This window comes from Cibotium barometz, chromosome 55, assembly GCF_041138505.1.
Source record: "Cibotium barometz isolate CiBa-2024 chromosome 55, ASM4113850v1, whole genome shotgun sequence".
Classification (NCBI taxonomy): domain Eukaryota; kingdom Viridiplantae; phylum Streptophyta; class Polypodiopsida; order Cyatheales; family Cibotiaceae; genus Cibotium; species Cibotium barometz.
The window spans coordinates 28777964-28798801 of NC_141100.1; the positions used below are offsets into that span (position 1 = coordinate 28777964).

Sequence of the window (20838 nt, forward strand, 5' to 3'; positions counted from 1 at the left end):
GCTCTCCACAGGAAAAGTCAAGCGCTTTTACTCGTACACCGCGAAGGCGCAAAAGGACCTACTATGCTTGGAAGAGAGCTTGCAAGCTTCAAAAGTTCAAAGAGGGTGGAAAGAGTGTGACTTTTCTCACATTTGATGGCACATATGGCAATACGGATAAAGTACTAAACTTTATCCAACAATTTGATGTGGCATTTGGTGGGGAGCACTTCACCGAACAATCAAAGCTACGCCATGTAGCTATGTACATGCAAAGGTCCGCTCGCCACCCACCAATGGTGGGTAAGTCTTCGAGCTCAAGGATTGTAGCCCAAGACTTGGCAAGCATGTAGGGTTGCTATCATGAAGCAATTCCTAACCGGTCAAGCCAAGGATGATGTGCTAACGGCATGGCGTGTTCTCCAGCTCAAAAAGGGAGAGACTATGCAACACTATATAGACAAGTTTTGGCATTTGCATCTCAAAGCCATAGTCTTTGAGTAGATAAACTTTTTTGAGCAAAAGTAGCAGTACTTGGTTGGGCTTCATGAAGATGTGCATGGATATGTTCATGCACAAAAGCCAAAAACCATCTTCAAAGTCATCCAGGGTAACAAGATTTTCTCTCTCAACAAGATGACTAGAGAAGGGTGAAAAGACTCCCAATGAGCAGCCTAGACTCCAAGAGCCACGTAAAGAAGAAGGAGAAAGGGGTATACAAGGGGAAAAACAAGCTCTCACCCCCGAGGAGCTTGAAAGGTACAAGAAGGAGAACCGGTGCTTTAAGTGTGGAGAGTAAGGGTACTCTTATCATGCTTGTCCCACAAAGGCTACCAAGAAGGGTCCTCCTCAAGCTTCACAAGTAAGTTTCCCATCAACCATCCAAAAAGATATTAATCAACTATGCTATGCATGGGGGAAAGTTAGGAACCAAAATGCCTTTATACTCTTTGATGCTGGCTCATCCCATAATTTGATTTCAGTGGAGTTAGCCCAAAAACTGGGCATCAATACTAAAGAAATGGGACCCGCACTTGATGTCGATGGGGCCTTTAAAGGGCAACAAGTCCCTGTCATGCCATCGATTGGGAAGCTTAGGCTACATGCTCAAGAGTACGTTGATTAAGAGGAGTTTTATGTATCTCCTTTATTGCATGAGGATGTTATCTTAGGGGCACCATGGTTTCATCGCATGGCCATACAACTCACTTATCCTAATAGGGTTATCACTTTTCATCATAGAGGTAAAGCCATTAGTATTAACACTGAGAAGAATGGAACCATAATACCTGTTGTATCTAGTGATGTTATACAAAAGTCAATAAAATCTTCTCTTTTTGTGTATATGGCTTTCTTCAAAGACTCTCCTTCCTCTCATGATACACTCTCTCAAATGTCTAATCCTAATATAAGCTTTAATGATGAAATGAATTATATGTCTTTTCTTCAAGCATATGACTATTTTCAGATTCTATCCCTAGTGAGTTACCTCCTTCACGAGGAGAGAATGACCATAGAATTGAATTAGTACCAGGTAGCACACCCCCTAATAAGCACCCATATCGTGTCTCTCATACACAACAAGAAGAGATACGCTCTCAAGTGCATGAGCTTCTTGAGAAGGGGATGGTACGACCTAGTCCATCTCCCTTTTGCTCACCTATGTTGTTAGTGCAAAAGAAGGATGGGTCCTATCGCATGTGTGTGGACTATCGTTGTTATATGTACATTATGTGTGCTATGTTATATACACATTATGTGTGCATATACTAGGAGGCTAACCCACATTAGGCTTGTGAGCATGGGAGCATGGGAACAAGCTCTAGTGGAGCATGGGTTAGGACTAACCTTAAGAGTTAAGGTTAGGGTCAGGCATCCAAGGGTCACACATGAGGAATGGAAAGTCAAGAGTCACTTGAGGGCCCTCCTATATATAATAGGGGCATGGGGCACACTCAAGGGGGCTTGGAGCTTGGGGGGCTTGGAGGCTTGGAGAGTTATGCTATGGTCTCGTGTAGAGGTCCATATCTACTCATCGTCCATTTCACACTTTAGCTACATGCTATTGGATTGGAGTTATACCTCTTGATGGTATGGGACATCAAGGTAGAGGTATGATGTATTTCATTTATGATTCATGTGTGCATCCCTTGGGCTCGGGGATGGTTTGGGTGGTTGAGTTTATGCCTGATTTATGCATGTTTATGCATAACAATTATCTAGAGAGATCTTAGGGTTTTAATAGTGGTATCAGAGCAATCTCTATTTAATTGTTGTTGATTTTTTTAAGTAAATTTTAATATTCACTAATAAAATATTATTTTTTGTTGATTTATGTTGATGAATTGCACGTGGATCATCGATTTGGTGATTGGAACATGTGTTACTACAATTCAATGGATGAATTGACGTTGCGCATTTTTGATAGAATGGATTCCCTGAATCCTAAAATTTTTAGAAAATTTTCCTAATTTTGTAGGAAATTTTTTGAGCATTTTTTGGATTTAAAATGTATTTTTATACATTTTTTGCGGGTTTTTTCCGCGGGAATGCGATCAAATTTCTGTCAATTTCTACTGAAATTCAGTAGGGGACAGCGTGTTGATGCATGAGATGCTCTCCCGTGTGCGTGGGACTCTCTCTGCCTCTCAAATCTGATTTTTCCTTCTTTTTTTCGGGAGAAAATCTCTTTAAAATGATTTTTTTAAACATTAATCATAATTAATGATAATTATGATTAAAAAGTTTAATTAAAAACCTTAATTAAAGATTAAGCTAATCTCTCTGATTAAGAGAGAGAGAGAGAAGAGATTGGAGGAGATAGATGGAAATGGAGAGGAAAGGGAGGAGAGAGGGGAGAAGAGAGAGTCCCTCTCTCTCTCTCACTTGTCCACGCGCAGGCGACCCGAGGGGGGGGGGGCTGCGCTGCAGAGCAGCAGCCGAGCGAAAAAAATCGCCCCACCCCTTAGAAAAAATCAAAATGGTAATCAGCTAAAAAAGTTTTTTTTTAATAAGTTTTTTATTATTTCAAAAAAAAGCTTTTGAATTTATTTCAAAAAAAGCTTGGAAAAAGCCTGGAAAATAGTGGAAATTGCTGGATTTGAGAAAAAAAATCTCTGAAAATTTTTTCTTGAAAATTTTTGGCTTTTCAACTTCCGGAAAACCTTTGGCTTTCCGTTTTCCCGAAACCTTTTGGCTTTCCGAATTCCGGAAAAACTTTTGACCTTCCGTATTCCAGAAACTTTTGACCTTTCACATTCCGATTTTTTTTTTGTCTTTTCATTTTCCCAAAACTTTTGGCTTTCCGTATTCCGAGAAAATGGTTGGAATTCCGAAAATTTTTGACCGTTCGTATTCTAAATGCGTTCGGGGTAATTTAAAAATTTTAAAAAAATTCTTGAAAATTAGTGGAAAATTAGACAAAGATTATTTTAAATTTTGGAAAAATGTGGGGTTGGTGTTTGGCATGTGGTGTGTCCATTCGGGCACCCGTGACCATTCAAATTCCTTTAAAAATATATTTTTTGACCCAAAAAATTAGAAAAATCCATTAAAATTGTAAATTTTCATTGGATTTGAGAATTGTTGAGCGGAATTGGAAATTTCGTGAACGATGGGATTTTCAAGAAAAATTAGGAATATTCTGAAATTATTTTTAGAAATCCTAAAAATTGGTATTTTTTAAAATATCAATGGTATTTTGGCAAATTAAATTGCTAAAAATTTAATGGAAAAATATAGGTTTGGAATGCCATAAGATAGGTTTGGAAGAATTCAAAATTATTATATTTTGAGGCCCTATAAAATTAGGAAAAATTAGGAAAAAATCATGATAATTCTTTTTCTGGAGAATTTAATATTTTCGAGGGTTATTTAATATTGAAATACATTTTCTCGTACTGACATTAGATAGATGTGGGTTATTCGTATATTATTAATACGATTATACCTCGTATTAATGGATATTTATGTTTGGATTAATTCTAAACGATGTATTCATGATTTTTTACCATTTTTAGCCATTCTTTTTGGACATGTTCCTTAATTTCTTTTGATGGCTATAATTTACGTTCAAAGCGTGTTTCACCTTTGACACTTTTCCATGATAATTTATTTTGCACTTATTTAAGTGTGGTTTGTGCTTAATTTCTTAAGCCTCTATCATGGGTTAGTTGATCGGTTTGTTTTGGTGGATTTTTATTGGATGTTTTCCAAGTTTTACATGGACTCATCAGGTTTTACCTAGATCACTTGTGTCTAGGGGTTTTTTTGAGTGCTACACACATGTGTTTCACTTTCTTACTTTGGAGTTTTATTTGAACAACACAATGTTCATATACTCCAGATTGATGAGTTGGCCACCAATTTAAATGCTTCTATTGGCATGATTTATGTCCATTAGATGGTATGCATTGATTTTTATGATCAATTATGGTTTTTATGGATTTAAGGAGCTTCTATGCTTTTATCCATGGTTTTATAAGGATCTTTTGAATAATTACATGTGCTTTGAAGGTAGCATTTGCCTTCGTTTTTTGCACGTAATTTTGGAGTATATTTCTTGTACTCTTGTACATATTCCAACTCGGATACCTAGTTGCTTATATAACTAGGTCAGTTATTTTTCTACCCTAACTTTATTGTGTTTTGGGTAGTTATCATTAGAAAGGCGCCAATAATTCAATTTCTTTTCTAATGATGTACTCAGAAGGAGTTATTCCTTGATGTAGTCTCAAGTATATAGAGACAGGTTTAGTATGTGAAAGTCTGGAAAGGCCATCTTATTCCTTTTATAGAGAATTTTATTCATATTTCCTAGATGGCATACTAGGGAGTTTCAAATTGTTAAGGTATGTATGGGTGGTATCATGGTGGTATGGGATGCTAGTGATCCCTCACATATATTATCTTATGGGATAATTTGGGCTCAAGATTGTTGCTTTTGCTTACATCACTTAGCATGTTGACCTCAACATTCAAAGACAATCTTATTTTCTAAATTCACTAGAAGTTATATTGTGGGCATTATCTAGATAAATTTCTTTTATCTATAGCCTGCATGTTTTGATGAGGTTAATCTCATCGTCATTTTCACTTGTTGAAATCTCTTTCTTTAGAGTTCAAACAAGTTTATCTTGTTGTGTTCGGATAAGGAAATTTGGATTCTTCCTTTGTTGGCATTTCTTTCTCCAGTTCCGTACTTTAGGTGATCTATATAGTCAACCTGATTGTTTATAGATGGACATATGTAACTCATCGAGACATTGATGACTCTCTATGTTGATATGGGTAACTCGAGATGTCAATTATTTCATATGCAGATGTGGGTATGTCGGGGCGCCGATGAATCCCTGGTTTCTGCTGTTATAATGCCATGTTTTCCTACTTTATTCTGAATGGTTTACAACGAGGAAGTTACTTTGAATGTGAATTGCTCTGATCGTCTGCAAACTGATGGGCAAACAGAGTGTATGAATCAGATTGTAGAGTATATGCTTCGTGCATATGTCTTTAGGAAATCATCATATTGGAAAAAATATTTTCCAATGATGGAATTTGCCTATAAACAGTTTTAAATCTACGGCTATTATTTTTTAGTCCGTGCATACTTATGTATGGGTATCAACCCAGGGCACCTATTGATGTCGGTCTTAAGGACATCGAGCTTGATGCATCGAGGGATTTCTTGCGTGATATGTAGGAAATGCTGACCGAAGCTGAGGATTCTATCAGGAGTGCTCATGATAGGGCACAGTTTTATGCTGATAGGGGACGCTCATCTCGGTCTTTTGAACCAGGAGCGTTGGTTTATTTTAATGTTCCTAAAGATCTTCAAACTTTGTCAATGGGAAAATGCTCAAATTTATCTCCTAGATATTGTGGTCCATTTTCGAGTTATACATCGGATTGGCACGGTTGGGTAAGAACTAAAACTACCTCCAATTGTTAGAGTTCATCCAGTCCTTCATATCAATAGATTGAAAGGGAAACTGGGAGGTGAGGATAACAGAGTTATTCCTCAAGAACTCATTGAAGTCGAAGATTTATCCTATGTTCCACATGAACCGGATATGGTACATGAATTCAAGGAAAGGAAACTTTGTAGTTGACTTATCCTTGAGGTTAAAATTAGGTGGAAAGATAGGAAAATTGAGGATTCAACTTGGGAGTCGGTTAAGATTGTTCAGCGCAGTTCTCCTTCTTTTCATTGCAAGAGTGCAATGTTTTGAGAGAGGGGAAGTATGTTATATGTACATTATGTGTGCTATGTTATATACACATTATGTGTGCATATACTAGGAGGCTAACCCACATTAGGCTTGTGAGCATGGGAGCATGGAAACAAGCTCTAGTGGAGCATGAGTTAGGACTAACCTTAAGGGTTAAGGTTAGGGTCAGGCATCCAAGGGTCACACATGAGGAATGGAAAGTCAAGAGTCACTTGAGGGCCCTCCTATATAATAGGGGCATGGGGCACACTCAAGGGGGCTTGGAGCTTGGGGGGCTTGGAGGCTTGGAGGCTTATGCTATGGTCTCTTGTGTAGAGGTCCATATCTACTCATCTTCCATTTCACACTTTAGCTACATGCTATTGGATTGAAGTTATACCTATTGATGGTATGGGACATCAAGGTAGAGGTATGATGTATTTCATTTATGATTCATGTGTGCATCCCTTGGGCTCAGGGGTGGTTGGGTGGTTGAGTTTATGCCTGATTTATGCATGTTTATGCATAACAATTATCTAGAGAGATCTTAGGGTTTTAACAATCGTGCACTAAATAAGAACACAATCAAGAATCGATTTCTAGTCCCTCGTATAGAGGACATTTTTGACAAGCTACAAGGTTCATCTTACTTTAAAGGATAGACCTTAAAAGTGGATATCATCAAATAAGGATAGTACCTCATGTCATCCATAAGACTCTTTTTCGTACGGAGTTTGGCTTGTATGAGTACGTGGTGATGCCCTTTGGCCTTACCAATGCTCCAGCAACCTTTAACAGGTTAATGGTGGAAAGATTATTACGGAATACACTGGAGTGTTCTTTGATGACATTATCATCTACTCTAGGATAATAGAAGAACACAAAGAGCACTTAAAGGCAATTTTTGAAGAATTGCATGCTAATAGACTTTATGTAAATGGGAAGAGAAGTGAGTTCTTCCTTAATGATATCAAGTACCTTGGTCACATTATCTCTAAGGAGGGTATCCAAATGGATCTCGAGAAGCTTAAGGTAATAGATAAGTGGCCACAACCAAAGAACCTTCATGTGTTAAGAAGCTTTATTGGCATGTGCTCCTATTATAGACACTTTATTTCAAAGTTCTCTATAATAGAAGGTCCACTCCATGATTTGACAAAGAAAAAGGTCAAATTTCAATGGACCATGAAAGAAAACAATGCTTTTAAAGAGCTCAAGGAAAGGCTTATGTGACGAAACCACTATTGATATTGCCTTATTTCAATAAGCCTTTTGAAGTTCATTGTGATGCTTGTGGTGATAGCATTGGGGCTGTTCTTTCTCAAGAAGGACATCCTATTGCTTATTATGAAAGTAGAAGGTTGAACTCTCACAAGAACAAGTACTAGGAATCTATAAGAAAGAACTACTTGAAGTTATCCATGCTCTAGATTCTTGGAAGCATTACTTGTTGGGTACACCCTTCATAATACATACATATCACCAAAGCATTAGATATTTTCTTATGTAAACCAAGCTTTCTAATGACAAGCAAATAAGATGGGCTGATTTTCTCTCTCAATTTCATTTTTGCATAGCCCATATCCCTGGAAAGTAAAATGCAGTTGCAGATGCACTCTCACGAAGGCCTAAAGTAAATGCTGCCTCCATAGCACATAATCATGATCTTGCAAGCATGATTGACAAGTATGCACAAGATGAAGGCTATATCTCTATTATGGTAGATTTAGAGAGTAACAATGCCCATGAACCTTTCTCACTAAAGGAAGGATTCCTCTTGCATGGTTCACGATTATGTGAAACCAAAGAACTTTGTGAGAAGGTAATATGAATCTCATGCTCCACCATATGCAGGGCATCGTGGCATTCAAGCCACTACTCAAGAAAATAAAGACTTACTTCTGTTGGCCCTCTATGCGAAAGGACATGCATGATTATGTAGAACAATGAATGCTATTTCAAAAGGTCAAGTATGATAGAGGAAAAGCCCCTAGATTGTTACAATCATTGTCGATTCTAGAAACTCCATGAGAGAGTATCTCAATGGACTTCATCTTTGGATTGTCGAAGTGCATACATGGGAATATGGGTATATGGATAGTGGTAGACTGATTTAGTAAACAGGCTCATTTCATACCTGTAAAGAAGACCACATGGCCACCATATTTATATCCCAAATTTTCAAGTACCATGGGATGCCAAGTTCAATGGTCTTTGATAGAGACCCAAGAATGACAAGTCTCTTTTGGAGGGGCTATCTGAAAATTTGGGCACTAAACTCAATTTCTCGTCAGCTTATCACCCTCAAACGGATGGGCAAACAGAGATTGTGAATTCCATCATCCTTGATCTTCTCAAAAGCTATGTTGGGGAGAAAGATCAAAGTAAACAACGGGAGAAATACTTACCTTTGGTAGAGTTTGCATATAATAACACGATGCACACCTCTACAGGGAAGTTTCCATTTGAGATTGTTAAAGGCCGTCCAAAGCCTCCACCTACCTATCTTAAGCATGCATTCAAATATATTCGTAGAGCTAATGAGTATGTGCATGACATCAAGATAGCTTTTCAAAAGATAAAAGAAGCTATTGAGGTGTCGCAACAAAAGCAAAAAAGGGTTGATGTGGTAAGCATCGAAGGCCTTTAGAGCTAAAAGAGGATACATGGGTTTTGCTGAAGTTTCCCAAGGCTCTTTTACATCAAAAGATGGGCAAGAATTGGCAAACGAAGGCCCACAGGTCATCAAAAGATTTATCCTAAGCTTTCTAATAAGAGGTATTATGGTCCATTTTAGATCCTTAAAAGGATCAATGAAATGTCTTTTAGACTCAAGTTACCAAAGCATTGGCATATACATAATGCCTTTCATGTGAGTCTACTTATGCCATTTAAAGGTACCCTATAGAAGAGGATCCTCCTGAGATTGACGACCAAGAGGAGATCCTACAACCTGAAGCCATCCTTAAGCATGAGGATAACATTCTTTGAAGTGGTAAAGTAATATGCAGGTATTTAATTAAGTTTAAGAATTATCCTCTTGAAGATGCTAAATGGATACATGAACCCCAAAATTGAAGTATTCTCTTGCCCTGTTGCAAGATTATAAGTTCCTTCATGGTTTAAATGATAAACAAGACATCGATGTATAAAAATGTTTAAAGATTTAATGCAATGTTCTTTTTTTTTTCTTTTTACTAATGTGCATTAAAAAGTTTTATCTGTGTACACCAATGTTTCCAAGGGATAGTTTAGCGATGACTTTGTCTCCTAAACACCTACTAGACTTTCCATCTAGTTCAGGAATGTAATCTTGCTCAAATGTGGATCCGGAGCATAGATGGGATTCCTTTCACTTGATACAAGCATAGTCGAGGACGACTACAATTTCAAGGGAGGGGTAATGTCATCAAAATTTAATTTTGATGAGTTTTGTGCTTTATCAAGGCTTTTCTCTCTCTAAACGTGGCCACTGGGGAAAGAAGAAGCACAAGAAAGCACATATTGTTGGACAATAAGGCATATATGGAAGTAAATTCAAGGCTACACAAGTGCCAAAGGGTGAATTCCACCTCCCAAGTGCATGGCAAATTTTCCTAGGATCTCACCAGTATTTTATGCAGTACACGGGCCTATGAAGGACTTAAAAATTGCTAAAATACAGCTTACGAGAGGTGGCAAAAGTGGAAGTGAGGGCAAAGAATAATGAAAATGGGAATGAGGGATTTGTTTGGCCAATTTGGGACACTTATAACCCAATTAGAGGGCAAGAAAGAGTGATCAAAAGCACAAGTGAAAGCTCTCACAAAGCTCTTCCAGCTCAAGCACTCATATGTAAGCTATATGCTTAAGATTGTGTACCACCCCTTGGTAGCTAAGTATGATACTTAGGCTATGGAGCACTTTCATCTCAAGCTTCTTCCCTAATCCTCTTCAAAGCTCTCCTTTTCTCCACAAGTACTCTTGGCTTGAATAGCCATTGAGGCTTTGAGAAGAGGACAACGTAGTTCAAGGGAGAAGCAAGCCAACAAGCTCATGGGTTATGGAGATCCTAGCCTCCATGGTCGCTACTCTCGTTTTGTAAAGAGTTCAAGAGCAAAGATTAATACAAAGCCTCTCAAGGGGGGGTCGGCCTCAAGAAATCCAACCCTCAATCTTGTGTTGATTGTGTCAAGATCTTGCTTTAATGTGCTTGTTATGCATATGCAAATTGTATAGTTGCTAAATGAATGCATTAGCCACTATGTTGTTCTTATCACATGCTATCGACTAAGGGCATTAACTATAAGGAAATCATAAGTGTCATTAAGGCTAGTTGCTAAAAGAGCTAAGAGCAAATACTTTTTATTTGCCTTAAAAGAGCTTAATGAAACTTGATTTCAATATGAGTGCTCGAGCTTGAAGAGCTTTGTGAGAGCTTTCACTTGCGCGCTTGAACACTCCAAATTTCTTTGTGATGAGAGAGATATACCTCCTTCAAGCTCACGACTTGGAGAGGTGGAAAGTGGTGCCAAAATTAGCATCCTTGTGGCTAGAGACAAGTGGAGTATGGGTAGGGCATGGGAGGGGGAGTGCTTAGTTCTTGTACCAAATTGTTGAAACAAAGCCCTCATTCCCATTTTCATGATCCTTCGCCCTCATTCCCACTTTTCCCACCTACCATAAGCCGTATATTGGCAATTTTAAGTCCCTCAAGGGCCCCTTTGTACTCTGTAAAATACTGATGAGATCCTAGGAAAATTTTCCATGCACTTGTTAAGTGGCATTCACATTTTGGCACTTCCCTAGCCTTGAATTCACTTTCATACATACCTTATTGTCCAACAACATGTGCTTTCTTGTGCTTCCTCTCTCCAAAATGGCCAATTTAAGAGAGAGAAAATCCTTGATAATGCACAAAACTCATCAAAATTAAATTTTGATGACATTACCCTTCCCTTGAAATCATAGTTGACTCGATTAAGCTAGTGGACCAGGAGAGTCCTCATCCAGCGATTCTGTTGTGATAGACCATGGATGCAGGCTCATGCCTTGATTGCACTTTTTATCAAACATAACATCACCCCACATATCCATTCAGCTAAAACAGAAAAACAAGCTTGGGATATTCTAGCTGGTTTGTATGCAGGTTTGTATGCAGGTTTGTATGCAGGTCGTAACGAGACAAAAATCTCTTACCTGCGTAAAGAGCTAGAATCGAAGATTATGCAAGAAGATGATGACATGAATGTTTTTGTTGCTGAGATTAAAGATCTCAAAAGGAATAGTTGATTTTTACAATAGGTGAAATTATTCCAGATCATTCTCTTGTGCAGACTGTTCTTAATGCTTTACCTGAGTCATATCAGACTTTTGCTTCCACGTGGAGACTTGTTACTGATGAGGATAGACCTGATGTTGTCAAGTATGATACTTTAGTCAATAAGCTCTTGCAAGAAGCACAGTCCAGGCAAAACAGGGCTAGGCAACGTGCAGTTGATCAAGCATTTGTTGCTGCCCAGCAAAGAAGAAGTGGTAAGGCAGCCCCTTCCATTGTTTCTTCTCCTATTAGTAGGTCTGCAACTTCTTCTCCTTCCACAGGTAGCAACAATAGGTCTGAGAAGGCTCTTGATAAAGGCAAGAAAAAGATCAGGTGCAACTATTGTAAGGCAAATAATCATGTCATTAAGAATTGCCCTAAGCTAAAGGCTAAAGAGTCAAATGCAGCCACAATAGCGGATGCTTCTACAAATGCAGATTCTGCAAATGTTGTGCAGGATACAGAATGGGCATTTAGGGTAGAAGCATGTTAACGTGCACAAAAAATGCTGTCCCAGACAATGCTAGTTTTAGTAGTGCTTGTTAGCATACATTCGAGAGCCAAGAATATGTCCATTTTGAAATAAACTTTCCATAATTAATGTTAAATTTACTCCAAATTCAAATGTAGCATCTTTTCAGTTACTGAAGTCATGGTGTAGTGGATGAGCGCTCTCTCTCTCTCTCTCTCTCTCTCTCTCTCTCTCTCTCTCTCTCTCTCTCTCTCTCTCTCTCTCTCTATCTTTCTGTCTCTGTGCCTCTCTCTCTCTCTCTCTCTCGCTCTCTCGAGGTTCTCCATGATCTATGTAAGCCAAGCTCTCTCTCTCTCTCTCTCTCTCTCTCTCTCTCTCTCTCTCTCTCTCTGTGTGTGTGTGTGTGTGATGCTACTCAAACAGTCTCACCCTCTCCCTTTGCCTCGCATTCTCTCCGTGTAGCCCACTTCCTCCCCATCTCATAGAGTTATGGTGAACCATACCTTGCAATCTGATCTGGTAGGTTTACTTACGCATTCAAGGGCAGCAGATGAAGGTAGCAGAAGGGATCCTTTACAGACAATGAATCCGAACTTGGAGGACCCAACTTGTACTGCCATTAGGGATTATGAGAGACAAAGAAAGAGGAAAGAACGAGAGAAGAAAAAACTTAAGCAGGTTCAGGTTCGAGAGCTTGCCTTTGAGGAGGAAAAGAAGAAGAAAATCTCGTCTAAGATTGTGGCACTGTTCAAGAGGAGGACTGAAGGAATTAGTACAGAAGACAAGCAAGAAATTTGGAATCTAGTATCTCATCATCCTGTCGTGCAAGCAGTGTGTCTAGAGGAGTCTACCATTCAAAGTGCAATCATGTGCAATGTTCGTAACACCTTGGCGCTTGTAAAGTGGCCAAGCTATAATGAGGAGTTGTATTTGAAGCATACAGCATTGTCCATGATGTTGAATTCAAAGGAGAACATGCAAATGTCAAAAGTCTCGAGACTCCTTAAAGTTCCACGTCGATCCTTGTACAAGGCTAAATTGCGGGTGACATCGAATGTTGACAGTGGAATGTTTTCATTGGCTGCATGTCAAAAACATGCCCGTCGTAGCACAATCACAGATGAAATGAAAGAGCTGGTTCACACATTTTGGAGGGATGAGACACGTGTATCCCCTAACAAAAAAGATGTTTGTCAAAAGAGGATGGGGAGAAAAAATTACATAAAGCATCTTGTACGCCTCCTTGATGAACCTTAGGTAATTGATCTAACCAAAGCACCATTATTCGAGTACACTAAAAAGCATGTGAAACTTTATAGTTAGCATACTGGTTGTTATTTACACTATGGTTGTTTATGGTTTATTCTAGCTAGAACATGCTATACTGTATATGCTAGTTCAAATCTTCAATATGTTGATCACCTTACAGAGTGTGTTATTTATCATATTAGTAATGCTAATTAGTATACAAGCCATACCTGTGGAGGCACACTGTAAATGCTAGTTAGCAGACTGTGTATGCTAGTTAGCATACTCTATGTGCTAATTAGCACACTCTACATGCTAGAACATGCTATACTGTATATGCTAGTTCAAATCTTCAATATGTTGATAACCTTACAGAGTGCGTTATTTATCATATTAGTAATGCTAATTAGTATACAAGCCATACCTAGAGGCACACTGTAAATGCTAGTTAGCAGACTGTGTATGCTAGTTAGCATACTCTATGTGCTAATTAGCACACTCTACATGCTAGTTAGTATACAAGCCATACCTGGAGGCACACTGTAAATGCTAGTTAGCAGACTGTGTATGCTAGTTAGTATACTCTATGTGCTGATTAGCACACTCTACATGCTAGTTAGTATGTAAATGCTAGTAAGCATGCTGTGAGTGCTAGTTCGCATATGGTAGGTGCTGATTAGCATACTGTAAGTGCTAGTTAGCATACTCTAAGTGCTAGTTAGCATATTCTATGTGCTAGTTAGCATACTCAAGGTGCTAGTTAGCATAATGTAGGTGCATCTTAGCATACTGTAAGTGCTAGTTAGCATATGATTAGTGATAGTTAGCACTTTGTATATGCTTATTAGCATACTGTGAGTGCTAATTAGCATACTTTAAGTGCTGGTTAGCATACTGTAAGTGCTACTTAGCATACTGAATGTGCTAGTTAGCATAATGAATGTGCTTGTTAGCATACTGTTAGCATACACAAAGCCCAGGTAAGAATATCTTTATAAAATTGTTTGCATATGTGGAGGCAACTGATAAACACGGAGACAAAAAAAAGAGAAAAGATCTTGTGACTAAAGAAATGCAGTGCTGGGAGTTTCTTCAACTCTTACAGACCAAGCTGAAGGTTTTTATCAAACATAACTATATCGCTCGATGGCAAGCACAACAGTTCAAGGATTGTATTCTTAGATTTCCTGACGATGTGGTTGTGTCGGTTGTAGACTTTGCAGAAAACTATGCATTCAAGGAGCAAAATGAGATTCAATCCATGCATTAGCACTCAAGTCAAGTAACTATTTTTGTGCACATAACATACTACCACAGGGAAGGGGAAGTAGTCAAGAAAATCCACTTCTTCATATCAGATGACAAAGTGCATGACACATTGTTTGTCCAACATTGTTTTATGCTGCATTGTGGCTGGTTACAGAGAGAAGGTGTCACTCCAAAACGTCACTGGGTCTGGCCAGATGGTGCTGCCTCACAGTTTAAGGCTGCTAGGCCTTTCTATTTTGTTGCAAGGTATGCTGGACTGACAGGAATGGAGATGAGCTGGTTCTTCTTTGGGGATCAGGACATGGCAAGGGAGAGCATGACGGTGTAGGCGCAGTTGTTAAAAGATTGTTGACACATGAACAGCTGAAGCCTAATGGGGCCACTTTAAAGTGTGCTGCAGATGTGGTTGCCTATTGCCAAGCCAACCTATCAAAGGGAGCAGCTGTATCATATCCTCTAAAAGAAAGGGAATGTGCCCGTGTGTTTTGGGAGATCAAAGTAGGTGATATAAACAGGGAGGTTAAATGGAATTGTGCCACGGTTGAGAAGTCTCGCACCTTGCATGCTTTTCGCGGTCACAACCGGCAGGATGCAACTGCCATTGCCACAAGACCATTGGCATGCTTTTGGGATGCATGCATGAACCATAGTTGGAATCGCTGCACTAACAAATCTCATGTGCAGCCTTGGGATTATCACATTCTGATGCCATTGTCTGATGAAGTTGAGGATGAAGAAGACACTCTGACTGATGATGCCCTTGAAGGACAGATCATTGGATATGAAAAATTCGTGTATGAAGGCCACCATGATGCATTAAGTAGTGCTTTGTGTGTTGGTGACATTTTTGCAGTGAATCCGGATGCTACAACCAATGATGAGAATGTAGACTTTTACTTGGTAAAGTGCATTGCAGTAAAAGAAAAGGCAAAACAGGGTTACATTGATGAGTGGAACAATGTAATTGACAAAGGCTCTTATGTCGTGCCTTATGTCGTGCAAGGACTGTATTATAAGCAAGTGGATACATACACCTTCAAACTAGACTACAATCAACCTATTGTTCACATACTTTCAAATCTTGTACGTTGTATCAAGATACACATGAAACACATGCAAAAGAGAAGGCAAATGTACACAATCACCCCCGAAGATTATGAAGCAATCTATAACAGCATGCCATTTGGTTTTTGACATGAGCGTCATGGTCTTTTATTCTATTTTGTATCTACTACTACCACAGTATATGCTAATAGTGTACTAACAAGCTTCTACAAAGTGTGTGCATAAAGCGTATGCTAACTAGCATACAGTGTATCCTAACTAGCATATAAAGTATGCTAACTAGTATATAGTATAGGCTAACTAGCATATATTGTATGCTAACTCGCACAGTATATGTTAACTGTATACTAACTACCTAATTTATATTGTGTGCTTACTAGCATATAGCATATGCTAACTAGCATACAGTATATGCCAACTAGCATATAGTGTATGCTAACTAGCATATAGTGTATGCTATAACTAGCACAGTATATGCTAACTGTATGCACACTCGCTACTATATAGCGTGTGCTTACTAGCATACAGTATATGCTAACTAGCATATAGTGTATGCTAACTACCGCACTATATGAAAATTGTTTACTAACAAGCTTCTACATAGTGTGTGCTAACTAGCATAAAGTGTATGCTAACTAGCATACAGTATACGCTAGTTAGCATATACTATATGCTAACTAGCAAACAGTATATGTTGACTAGCATATAGAGTATATTCTGACTAACAAGCTTCTACAAAGTGTGTGCTAGCTAGCATAAAGCGTATGCTAACTAGCATACAGTGTATTCTAACTAGCATATATAGTATGCTAACTAGTATATAGTATAGGCTAAATCATATACTGTATGCTAACTCATACAGTACACGTTAACTGTATACTAACTACCTAATTTATATTGTGTGCTTACTAGCATATAGCGTATGCTAACTAGCATACAGTATATGCCAACTAGCATATAATGTATGCTAACTAGCATATAGGGTATGCTAACTAGCACAGTATATGCTAACTGTATACTCACTAGCTACTATATAGCGTGTGCTTACTAGCATACAGTATATGCTAACTAGCATATATTGTATGCTAACTACCACAGTATATGATAATTGTTTACTAACAAGCTTCTACATAGTGTGTGCTAACTAGCATACAGTATATGCTAGTTAGCATATACTGTATGCTAACTAGCAAAACAGTATATGTGCTGACTAGCATATACAGTATAGTGTATGCTAACAAGCACAGTATATGCTAACTGTATACTAACTACTGCTATATAGTGTGCTAACTAGCATACAGGATTATGCTAACTAGCATATAGTGTATGCTAACTACCACAGTATATGCTAACTGTATAAACTTGCTACTTTATAGTGTGTTCTATCTACCAAAAAACCCAATACATAATTCTGTAACACATAAAAATGGAATAGTAGGAGGCAACTGTTGAAAAGATTATCTCATCATTAACTTCCAGCATCAAATAACATTACATAGGGTTTAATTTTACAATGAGTCACACCCGCCAAAAATCTTTAGGCCTCCTCAGAGGGCGTTTGTATAGTGACCGGGCTTTTTTGCTCCCTCCTTTTCTCTGCTTTCTCCTTTCTCTCTGCTTCTAGGTCGCCTCTCTGCTGTTCCTTTTCTTTTCTTTTCCTCTCCAGCCTAGCTTTCTACTCTCTCTCTGCTTCTAGGTCATCTTCCTTTTGTTTGCGAGCGACGAAGTTCTGCTTGTCTCTCAGTCTCTAGCAACTGTTTTTTTGATGACTGCATCAGAGAAGTTATCAGAGCCTGTATCAAAGAAATTGTCAGCCACATACGCTGCCCGATCATCCGACTGCAGCCAAAGAAAAAGCCAGTCTTTCAAAGATTCTATAAGAAACTGTTGTCTCTCCTCAGCACTCTGGTCCTCTAGCTTCGAAGTAACGAGCCAAGCTTGTGCTGGGTTCTGAAACACTTTGTAGAGGCTATCATCAATCAGAAGCATGTTTTGGGCATTGTACGTCGGATTGTATTTCCAAAACAAGGCTAAATCTTTCATAAACATAGGTTTATTCAAGATTTGCCAGGGTTGCGGACTGCAGTGCTCTTGCGCAAAAAAACCGGCAATCCTTGGCACCACCTGCAATTTAAAAACAGCCCTGTAAATATTCATGACTTTACGATGCATGCTTGTGCTCCAAATATACACACTGAAGAACTGAAGACACCAGTCCAAAAACATGTGGTTGTCCTTGTGACAGAACACCTGCTTATCCTCTACATTGTATTTTAACATTTCATCTGCATATGCAGGGGGCTTTTTGCCGAAGCGAGTCTCTACCACCCTCAGCAAAAGACTATTGAGATCTAGTAAAAGAGCTCTTTTTTCATCACATAGTCGCTTAGGCACCCATATTGGGTCTGAAGAGGATACCATTCAGCATATATAACCTCCCCTGATGGGTGAACATAATTTAGGCACTCAAAAATTCTACAGGCACGCTGTGAATATCGTTCGAGCCGCTTTTCAATCTCCAATTTTTTTCTCCTTATCTGGCTGGCTTTGCAGACTCGCCATTTTCGTAATTTCTTCCATTGCATGGCCGCATTTACATCATGCAAGGCAATTAATGCCAGTTTCTCTTCCTCTGCAAAGAAACAGCGATACGAAGGGAAGAAGTTCATAGATTGGCAGAAAATTATAATGGACTGCTGCTCAACATTATATTACACAAAGACATTTTCACCGAGAAAATAAAAAAAATTACATGACAGCCACAAGAGGCATTAGGTTTTCAAAATGGCATAACCATAAGAGTGAAGGGCACAGGTATGGGAACACTAAGTAAAGGCTAAACAACTGAACAATGACAGTTGCCTGCTTACAGTACAGAATCTGGGCAAAAAAGGAAAGGTCTTAACACAGTTTTTTGCAAGCTCTTGAGCGGGTGGCTTTCTTTTCACCTTTGGTGCTTTCAGCTTTGTCCTTCATCTTCTTTGGGGAACCATAGCCGTTGCTTGCAGTTTCTTCAGGTACCTCTTCCGGGCCCACTTTTCTCTTTGCCTTAGCCTTTCGCAAAAAACCCTCGAGAGGGCTGTTATCACCAACTTCCTGCGGGTCCTCTATGTTGTTAGTCTTCAATGTTTCCCTTGATGCCCTGGCACTAGCCATTGTCTGCTGAGAAGTTTTTACTGTGTCAGTTGCAGCAGGCATGGCACGTGCATGAGGAACCATGACAAAAAAATCATCTTCTTTTGATTTACTGCTCACGTCACCGCCTTCCTCTGTTGTTTTCATGCTTGCACTTTGCATTTGCTGGGATCCCGCATCTACTCCTTCATTCATTGTATCTAGCTCACCACCCTTCTCAGTCGAAGGGTTCTCAGTTTGCAGCCTTTCCCTTACCTTTGGTGTCATGTACACTGCCCACATCATGTAGGGGCTTTGAGAGACCTGCAACAAAAAAATCTTTGATTACACCCTTTATAAGCATGTCATGTATGCTACATAGTATGTTTCATATGCTAACTATGTGTGCAGCTAGGCCAGTATGCTAATTAGCATTCCCGTGTATGCTAGCTAGCATAATCATATATGCTAACTAGAATATCAAGTATGCTAACAAGCATACCAGGTATGCTAACTAGTAAACCTTATAATCTCTAAGCAATTCAAGTGTACCCAAAAGCTTCTATGTGCTTACTAGAGCACAGTATATGCTAATTAGCATATCCAACATGCTTAATAGCATATCAAGTATGCTAATTAGCATATCTAGTATACTAGTTAGCATACAGGATATGCTAATTAGCATATCCAGTATACTAACCAGCATACTGGATATGCTAATTAGTATATCCTGTATGCTAACTATCATTCCAGCTAGCATATCCGGTATGCTAATAAGCATATCCAATATGCTAACTAGCATACCTAGTATGCTAGTTAGTAGACCTTATAACCTCTAAGCTAATCCAATATGCTCCAAAATGCTTACTAGCATATAAAAATTGGTAATTAGCATATCCAACATGCTTAATAGCATATCAAGTATGCTAACTAGCATATTCAGTATGCTAATTAGCATAACCAGTATGCTAGTTAGCATACAAGATATGCTAATTAGCATATCCTGTATGCTAATTAGCATTTCAGATAGCAATCCAATATGCTAACTAGCATACTGGATATGCTAATTAGCATTCAATATGCTAACTCCGGTATGCTAATAAGCATACCCAATATGCTTACTAGCATATTGGATATGCTAATTAGCATCCACTCATCCAACTAGCATATCCAGTGTGCTAGTTAGCATACTGGTTATGCTAATTAGCGTATCTTGTATGCTAGTTAGCGTATCCAGCATACTGGTTACGCTAATTAGTGTATCCAGTATCCTAACTAGCATATCCATTGTGTTTATTAGCATTCTAGATACGCTTTTTAGCATATCCGGTATGCTAGTTAGCATGCTAGTTAACATATCCCGTATGCTAGTTAGCATACTGGATATGCTAGTAGGCCTACTTGATATGCTAATTAGCATACCCGGTATGCTTGTTACCGTATTGGGTATGCTAACTAGCATATATGCTGTGCTAGTTAGTATACAGGGTATGCTTACTAGGGTGCTAGTTAGCATACAGAGAGTATGCTAATGAGGATGCTAGTTAGCATGCAGGGTATGCTAACTAGCATATACGATATATGCTAGTTAGCATCCTACTAGCATATCTAGTATGCTAACTCTAGTATACTGGATATGTTAATTAGCATATGCAATATGCCAACTATCATACTGTATATGCTAACTAGCATATCTAGTATGATAACTAGCATACCTGGCATGCTAATTAGCATATTCATTATGCTAACTAGCACACCTTTTATTCCCAATATGATCAAGCTTGCAGACTGTATGTCCTGTATGCTAGCTAGCAAGCATACATTCAAGTATGGTTTCTTACTAATCTCTGGTGGTGTGGTTGGATGTCGTTGTGTTGCAAGGTTGCACAACCATGCGGTAGGTATGCTTTTTTTGCAGAAGGGAGTCCTACATACGGTCCCAAGGGAGCATGTAGCAGCAAAGCACAAAAGGTGATAATTATGCTCATTCACAAGGGAGCTTGACCATTGTAAGGAATGGTTGGACCTCAAGGGGTAGACCACAGCCAGTACACAGGTTTGTTCCGATGATGTCTTGCACCTCTCTATCCTTCATAAAACTAGCAAGGGCTAGATTAGTTAGGGCAATTTGGAGAAACGAGCCCTACAGCTTGGACTGCATGTGCATCAGAAGTTCAAGTTGG

General features: G+C 38.9%; 2 protein-coding genes and 1 pseudogene across 2 annotated transcripts in view; 1 reads left to right on the forward strand and 2 right to left on the reverse strand.

Moving 5' to 3' along the window:
* LOC147607590 (uncharacterized) overlaps window positions 1–20838 on the reverse strand; it is a 158348-nt gene that overhangs the window by 49842 nt on the left and 87668 nt on the right. The window lies entirely within an intron of this gene.
* Window positions 15116–15670, forward strand: LOC147607591 (uncharacterized). The gene has a single exon (XM_086790516.1). The coding sequence runs from the start codon at window positions 15116–15118 to the stop codon at window positions 15668–15670; it is 555 nt and encodes a 184-aa protein (XP_086646642.1).
* On the reverse strand, window positions 18443–19019 carry LOC147607592 (uncharacterized; annotated as a pseudogene).